At 38.8% G+C, this 8,996-nt stretch overlaps 1 protein-coding gene across 1 annotated transcript in view; it reads left to right on the top strand.

Moving 5' to 3' along the window:
* DHX29 (DExH-box helicase 29) overlaps positions 1-7,812 on the top strand; it is a 1,644,099-nt gene extending 1,636,287 nt beyond the window's left edge. The window contains exon 28 of the mRNA XM_044064425.1: positions 7,417-7,812. Coding sequence (XP_043920360.1) covers positions 7,417-7,472 — 56 coding nt within the window. The 3' untranslated portion in view covers positions 7,473-7,812. The remainder of the gene's footprint in view (positions 1-7,416) is intronic.
* The last annotated feature ends 1,184 nt before the right edge of the window (positions 7,813-8,996 follow it).

The following is an 8,996-nucleotide window of genomic DNA, read 5'->3' on the forward strand; positions in this document are numbered from 1 at the left end:
ATATGCTATTTGCCTGTATCTACTGGCCATCAAGTCTCCTTCTGTTAGATTTGAGCCTGTTCCTTCCCCTGTAGTAGATATCCCCAGAGGCCATCATTCAGGCAGCCATGAGGGTGCTCTATGTCCTCGTATAGGGCCTAACCCCTCTGTTGAGATGGACACACGTAAACTGCATCACCATAGGAAACTGTACCTTTTTTGTGTGAGTTGTATGTGAATGCTTCATTGTACCATTCACAAGGGCTTATTTGTAAGCAGCTTCATGGCCAAATGACCACCCCAGAGGTGTTTGAATCTTTACCCCCTAAGTCAGGGGATTATTGCATCACAGGTCTCTGATGTACACACCTATGGCCCATGGATAGACACACCAATCCAGCCTGAACCAATACCCTAGCCTAGGGGTGGGCAAGCCATGCACATTCCTGCCTGGTTCCCCCTGGGGCCAGTAATTAAACCCAGTATGTTGAGTTTCAGCTAGTGCTCGATCCCTCTGCGCAGTGGGGCCAGGCCCTTCTGCAAAGCATTTTGTGAAGGAATACTTCAAAGAAAGCATTGTACCCTCCATGGGACTTGAACTTTGGTTTAGAAAAAAACTGACCCTCGCTTCTTTTGAACTGACATGCTTGACTTCCGTGAAGTTTCTGCTTTGGATATCTATCTTCTTAGAATTAATTTTGTCCAGTCAGGGGAATCTCAGCATTTATTTGACTTCCACAAAAGGAAGTGTCCCCCCTCATTCATGCTGAAGGCAGTCTCAGAATTCTCACTAAATCAGACCATTCAGTTTATTGTGCTTTTTCCAAATTTGGTCAGCAAAGGAGGAAGGCTGTTGCAGTTTTTGGTTCTACACTGACAGCTAAGATTTTTATATACATGGGATTAAATATTTCAGACAAATGAATCTGTTCTTTGTATCGTTTGTCTTGCAAGCAGGTAGAAAGTGTCTAAGCAAACTCTGTTCATATGATTGGCTGATTGCATTACCTTTTGATATGACCAGTGTGACTATCCCACTTAAACCCGGGGCAAGAACTAAGGAACCTCAATCCTCACCACTGTCTCCGGTAAGGGAGCATCACTGAAAGCAGTGATAGAACATGCAATTTCTGTTAAGAGTATACCAGGAACAGGCTCCAGATCTGGGACTGGACTATATACTTCAGTCCAGGTCCCCCAAATGAGACTTCACACTAACCACTACAGAGCAGTTTGTCCCAGTTCTAGGTATTTGACACACTCACTCTTAATTATTTGATATTCACACATTCAGACACTCTTGGGAAAGACTGATGCAGATTTAACTGCTATGTCTTCTTTCCCAAATTACAAGGTTATGGCTGCCACCAGTGAAATACCACAGTACCCTTCAAAAGGGGTGTTCAGTTATATTGGGTAAAATAAATGTTGATATAAATGGTAGCATGCAATCCAAGCAGTAAGGCTTTACAGAGTGGCCCTGGTGTTATCACAGTAAGCATAAACACTGTCAGGTTACTGAAAGTACATTCTAAATAACCAGCCACAATAAAAGGCAGTAAAATGTTTAATAATAAATACAATGATTTAAAACATGTATACACTGAATAACTGATTCTAATAAACCACAGAGTTTCACACACACAAATTATGAAAATAACGCTGTAAGATAGATTTCACACTGATTGTAGAAACACTCTAACTGTCTAAAGATTAACTTTCCCTGTCTAATCTAATTAACGCAACAAGGCAATATGATAATCTTTCTTCTGCCAGGCAAGATAAGAATTTATGCCCACTCTTCAGGCTCTTGTCTGGTCCTCAACAACTGAAATAAAAACTCTTACTATTATTGCTGAACAGCTCTGGAAAACTCTGAGTGATAACTACTGACCTGGAAAACAACAACTGAACTACAACTGAACTTTGACTCAGAACCTTTTTTATAGCAGAATTTTGTAAAAGTGACAGAAAGCTGTTATTAGAATTCTACTCTCTTGTATCAGACTTTAAAAAGTAAACAAAACAGCTTCTGTGGAGACTCAGCTCTGACACATGATGACATCACATCTAGGTCAGCTAACTGACACAACCTACATTCAGAATTATTTGTTAAAAAACATGTACATTTGGTCAGCCAGAAGAACACTGATTCAAACATCTTACATAAGTCAAAGTAATAATCAAAAAACATAAACTTAAATACAAAATTATAGCTAGTCATGCTGGCATATATAATGGGTCTGTATCACGGAATCGAAAAGACTGGTAATCGAACTGCGTTTACATCGAAAATGCTGTTTATCGAAGTTGCTCTTGGGGGGGGCTGTTCCCCCTCACACCCCATTAATTATATATACCAACTCCAAGATTGCAGTACAGTGAGGAAAGTGAAAATTTTCATATCTTCACTGTACCGCCATCTCACAATAAACACTTCGATGAATGGCAGTTCAATGTGAAATGCTGTTCGATGTCTTTTCGATTTCGTGATATAGACCCATATACAGCACAGGGTAATTTACAATTATTTACAAAACTTCAGCCAGTCATACTAGCACAGATAATATCTAATATCCTCACAACCAGCATGGAAGAACCTTAACAGGCCAAATCAAGATGCATCTGACAGGAAGAGCAGGAACTCTTGCTGACATTTTATCAGCCCAGAACATTTGGAAGGTAGTGACATAGACATCCATGCACACTCTTGTAAACCTTACAAGTCAGGCATCCTTTTCTATGAGCAGAACAGGCTTTGCCACTGCAGTTCTATAGGGTTGGGTGCTCCCCCTCCGTTTCTGTGGCCACATCTTACTGCTTTAGTAATTCTTCTTGCACATTATGATTGATACTGCAGCAGTGATTGTTATGAACATAATGCAGTTGTGCGAGCATACTCTGCATAACTGTGGATGCTGGAGTAGTACTTTGCTGTAGTATAGGCTTCATTGATTCATTCCCACTTTCTAGCCCTGTTTTATCTTGGGAGGGATTCCAGTCCATACTTGGGGTAGGACAGACCTTCAGGCTTGCAAGTCTGCTTTCAAAAGCATGTGTTGGCGACTACCTCAGTCATTAAAACAATGAAAAACGGCAGAAAGGTCTTTTCCATTTATACACTAGATTTTGCTGACATTTGCCGTATGGAAGATTCCAAAGCTCTGAGTATCAGATCAGATGGTTGGATGTCTGCCTGTGGCACGATTCCTACATATTATGATTGATATTGCAGCAGTGATCATGCTACTTGAACATCCATGGTTATAGCATGTATGCTCACATAACTGTACTGCATGTGTAAACTATTAAATGTTACTATTAAAGGCGTACATAATCTGTAAGATAACAAGCAGTACAGATAACATGGGTACTTCAGTTTCCCAGTACTGACAACACTAGTCACTGTTACCCCATCCCTACTGACCACAGGCTAAGCAGGTATAAAATAGTTAATTTCGAAATGTGAAACCCCATGCACCACCTCATGTAGAATAGTGCCTCTCTCCCCAACAGCTGATCTCTAAATATGCTGCCCCCAAGGTTGCACCAACTCGGAGAAAAGGGAATTGAATTATTTAACTTTTGTTTAAAGTGCTGTGCTGTTTAAAGTGCTGTGCCCTTCTAGTCAATAAATTTAGAGCTCTGGGCTCTGCAGGGGGTATAGCCCCCCAGCAAAAAACATGACTTGTACGGGGTTGGGAGAGTGGCCTAATGGTTAAGGTATTTGCCTTACAAACACAAGGTGCAGGGTTTGACTCTCACAAGAGATAATTGGCTAGGCTTAAAATGGCTTGCAAAGGCAGTTAGCTTAGTACTAACCTATGTACTATGTACTAATAATGCTTAGTTCTACATAGTGTGCCAGCATGCCAGATAATGGTAAACTGATCTGCAGTATGCTTGATGCTGCATCTTGGCAACTGAGAATCTGAAGTAGTCCCAGTAACATATATGTATATAAATCATGTTGACAGTAACTGTTAACATAATCCATAACATATCAAGCAGCAGCCTATCTAGCTCATTCTGAGGAATGGAATGTTAGATAACCAGACCACATACAGGGGTATGAAGTAACTAGTTCATATTCATGTGACTGAAAAAGGGTGAAACGTGTTGAAGAGTATATGCTGAAAATTTGTAAATATATAAATTGGCAGGATGGAAGGACTTAAAGCTTCAACATATGTACTGAGATATAGCAGGTGAAAAAGAGAAGAGGCTAGGTTTGTGATATGTAGTATTAATATAACCGCAGCAAAGGAGAGCAGGTCTGTTAAAGTAAATTTTGCACTCTGCCTCTTATAAACTTGTACATTTTACATGGGGATCTGTGTGTAGCCATGAAAGATACATCCCTTTCTTGTCTTTTCCTTGATAGAACAAATGGACCTGATGTTGACTATTTTCATCCAATTCAACGTGTGGATTATCAGATCTAGTTGGATCTCACCTCGAAGCCTTGAGATGTCTGACTCCTCCCCTTCCCACAATTCCCTCCTCCTGGCTGATATACCTGAAATCAAGTTTGCTGACCGATTCCAAAAAGTCTCTAATTGCTACAAGAAGGAATAAAAAGGGGAGTCCCCAACATTGTCCACTATGGAATAAAAAGTTGAACAGGAGACAGAGTCCTGTCATGGTCTGATCTAACCACATAAGATGTAAAATGGCAATATGGAATGGGGGAAGAAGAGAGGGAGGGATGTTGAACTGGATGAAAATATCAAAATACACATTTGTCATTATGGTAAGTATGTAACTTTTGTATCCACTGTCTATTTTTGTTAATTCAAGATATGGGACAGATTCCCAAGCTACCTAAAAAAGGGCCTGGGTGAACTCAAGGAAGGACATTCCAGAGAATGGCAGAGCTGAAGAATGTGTGAGCTCCAGATTGTACATCCAGTTTTTTAATGAGATACAAATACATGAGCTTTTCACCAAGTTGCTGCTGCACATTTCACTAATAGGTGCTCTTTTTGCAAGTGCTGTTGAAATTGCCACTGCTCTGGTAGAGTGAGCCTTGAGTTTAGACTGAAAAGACAGCCTTCTTGCAATTTGCCAGCCACCTAGATAGCGTGACTTTTGATACATGTTCCCCTAGTAATCTTGGAAAGTGAAACAAAGAGATGGTCTGATTTTCTATAATCGTTTGTATGATGTAAATAATGTGCCTGTGGACATCTAAGGTATGGAGGGTGCATTCTCCCTTGTTAGCAAAATTTGGAAGAATACAGGCAAATCAGTTTGTTGATTCAGGTTTGTTTCTCATGCCACCTTTGTAAAGAAGAAGGGGTTTGTTTTCAGTGAAACTCTATCCTTGTGGAAAATATGGAAGGGTGGCTTGCATGAAATTGTGCGCGCAGTTCCAAAACTCGTCTTGCTGATGTGATGGCAGTCAGAAAAATGGTCTTCCAAGAGAGAAATTTTAAATCTGCAAATGCTGCAGGTTCTAAGGGTTTTTGTGTCAACGATTGTAGTAAGAGTGTAACATCCCATGGTGGAACTGAATCTCGAACTGGCGGTCTCAAAAAGAACATTCCCTTAAGGCAGGCTTCCTCCAGTCTCAAACAGAGCAACAGAACAGAGTGTGCGAGAAATTCCGACTACCCATACAAATATCTATGTTTACCTTCAAGTGGTAATGGTGCTAATTTGCTTGACGTGGAGTTGAAGTTTATTCCAGAGGTGGATGATACATTTGGATATGAATCAATGAAATCAATATGTCTGATTTATCTGCTGATGATATCATAGTTCCCCTTAACACACTATTTGAGGAAATGAAAGTTAAATACTTACCATAACGCTAGATCTGTTTTATCATATATTCCATCTGGCACCAAGGTTTCAACTGATAACCCATACATTAAACCGGATGGAAAATATGATAACCCAAATATGTTATGGTAAGGACATAACTTTTGTACCTAGTACTTAACTATGAATCTATAAAGCAGAAATAATACTGGGAAGGGAATCCTACAATAGAGATGAGAAAATAGTATGGTGATGGCAAGTTAGGTGCACAGAAGGTGACAAGAGATATTAGTAGAAGGATATAAAATGGTCCAAGGGGTGTCATCAGGTTTTGATAAAAAGTGATATAAGGTGACTTTTTTGTAATTTGATCTTTAAAGATTTGCATATGGGATGTTTTGTCTCATATGACTGAAAGGTGTAATGTATTTGCAGTTCAGAAAGAAAGTAGTCTCTGTGTAGACAATGTTCTTCAAACAGTTTGACTGATGATCTGTTGGTTAGCAAATTAGCAGTCCTATTAGCAATGCACCTTACATTATTTGGGAATTGATGACGGTATAATAGCTTGAATATGGTTTGGTTTAGTGCTGTCAGTCCTTTCCTTGGCTGGCCTTCTCAAAGAGTAGCTGATGCAGTACATACTTAAATATTTGTTACGTTCTTTTGTAACTGAAAAAAAGGTAGGTAAACAGTAAGACTGAAGTTACAAGTGAGGGATGAGAGAGATCAGGAGAGAGATAAAGCAGTAAGTTAACTGGACCGTATGCCTCATAGCAGTAAAAAATATATATTTGTATAAATTATAGATAGAGTAACAAAATCAGTTAGTTACATGTGAGCTCTTAACAAAAGTAAGGGGAAATAGTGCAAGCCATTCAGGTGCTTGTGTGTGGGCCAGTCATTTTGATGCAGCTTTCTGTGGGATTATTACCATGTTCAAAGCAAGGAGTGTTGTATATTACAGTAGAAAGCTAGACATTAGAGTTTCATGCTTCTTGCTTGCTAATGGAAATGCTCTCTCCTTCATGCATGCACACACACACACACAATTGCATTACGTTTTCTTTAGTTTTTCTACCTCGCTAAACTCGAATTTTTAAACTGAGCTTAGTGAGAAGAGTAAAATGAAGAGTCCTTATAACTGTGGCTGTAGTTACTTTTGCTGATTGATTTTTTTAATTATTTCATTTTTTTTCTTTTCTTTTTTTATTTTGTGTTCATTAAACAACTTCATATTTAGCAAGTGTAAAAAATGGTGACTGTTTTTTTTCAGTCTATGTTTCACAGCAGCTTAATATGCTGTCATGAAACAGCAGGTTTGTTTTTTTTTTAACGGGTGATATCTGCATATAATGTTGATGGGAAAGAACTTTTATAGAAAATTTGGTACTTTAGTATTTGTTAACTGCTGTTATTTAAAAGCATTTCTAAAAAAAGAAAACATTTAATTGGCCATTGGATATTGGGCTGGAATGGAGCTGGCATTTTAGTCAGCCTAGCAGCTGTGCAAATCAATATTTTAAAATGCATTTTGCTTCTTTCTTGCTAATGATGTCTAGAATATGTATTTATAGCAGTACACAGCTGTAAAACAAAACTTGCAGTGCACTGAATGCTGATCTGTGAAAACTGTCAGTACTTTACTGACCTGTATTTATTTATTTCCAGATGACAAAACTATACAGATAATTATGGAATTGATAAAAACTGAGAATGGAAGCTGAATGTTAGATGAAGATTAATGAAGTAACACTTTCACTCCCAAAGAATAGAATGGAACCGAGGACTTCAGGAATAAACTTTACTTTCACCTGGAACACGGCAGTGTTCAAACACGTGGAAATGATCTTATGTGCTGCTTTATGTCTCTTATGTTTAATTAACTCTTAATAAGAGTCAGGTTAAACTTGCTGGTTATTCTTTTATTTGATATATTGTATAATAACACAGGTGCCATTTTTCCATGTCTACAAGTGGATTCTGGATGTAGTATAATATATACTGTAAGTTGTCATTGAAGTTCTTTAACTACACAATAAAACTGGAGTCTCATAAGAACATTTACCAAAGTGAGCATGTTCTTAATTTTCATTTTAACCCTTTGTATCTTGAGTTAGTGGACTCATTGTTTTGTCAATACCATCTGTATTTCTAAGAAGTATGTAGAAGTTTTGATAATAGAGTAAATAAGACTTAGTGTTGCCCAACAGAAAATACAAATGTAGCATTTACATTAGTTAGTGGCAACAAATAGGGATCTGAAATTTCAAACAGTAAATTATGCTGTGTGTATGCAAATTCAAAAGTAATATTGCTCATGACTTACTTAAACTAGACTGCACGTATAGGTTCCTAGGTAGGTACTAGGCTATTGGCCCTAGGGCCTGTATAAGCCTAGCCAAAAAGGTTCCCTGGCTTTCGCCACCCAAGAAAATTATTTTCCTGTGCCCCTGTCAAGCAGTGCTACAGAAGTGATCCCTGGGGTGAATTTTCTATTTCCCATCCAGTCAAGATTTTTCTTAAAGAGGGCCAATGAGGAGATTTGCTTGACATGAATGGGTAGTTTGCTCCAGAGTATGGGAAGTCTCTGGCACAGGAATCTATCCCTCCAGCATGTTCTTTTTATTGTGGTGACAAGGTTTAGGTCCCTGGAGCGTGTGGTTCAGAAAGATTGGGATTTCGTTAAGTGCAACAGCTCTGGGTTTGACATAGCTTTGTATGTTAGGCAGAGATCGCCTCTGAGTAGGCAATATGCGACGGAGTAGCGCTGGAATTTTTTTAGATGGTCTGCGTATGGCATCTGTTTGAGGCTGGTAATCCTCTTAGTGAGGTATTTCTGTGGCCTTTCCAATTGTTATAGGTGTCTTGTGAGATACATGCCAAATAGGGCATTGTACTCTATAATGGGTTTGGTGAGGGATGAGTAGAGAGGTACAATGACCTCTTTTTTTCTAGAGGAGAACCCTTTTGTGATGAGGTGTGCCACGTAGAAGGATTTCCTTACTACTGTGGTGATGTAGTTATCAAAGGAGAGACTACTGTTCACCTGTGTCCCGAGGTCTCTTATTACACTTTCAGTGTTTAGTGAGCTACCACCTATCCTAAAGGATTTTTGACTGGAAACAGACTGCCTGCCTTGCATTGATTACTGTCGAATACTTAGTAATGCTGTACAATTATATATTTTCTATTATTACTTTTTGTTTTGTTTTGACTTAAGACTAATTTATGTTCGCTACTTCTACTAC

This window comes from Protopterus annectens, chromosome 2.part2 (assembly GCF_019279795.1).
Source record: "Protopterus annectens isolate FY-2018-M chromosome 2.part2, PAN1.0, whole genome shotgun sequence".
In the NCBI taxonomy this organism is placed as follows: domain Eukaryota; kingdom Metazoa; phylum Chordata; order Ceratodontiformes; family Protopteridae; genus Protopterus; species Protopterus annectens.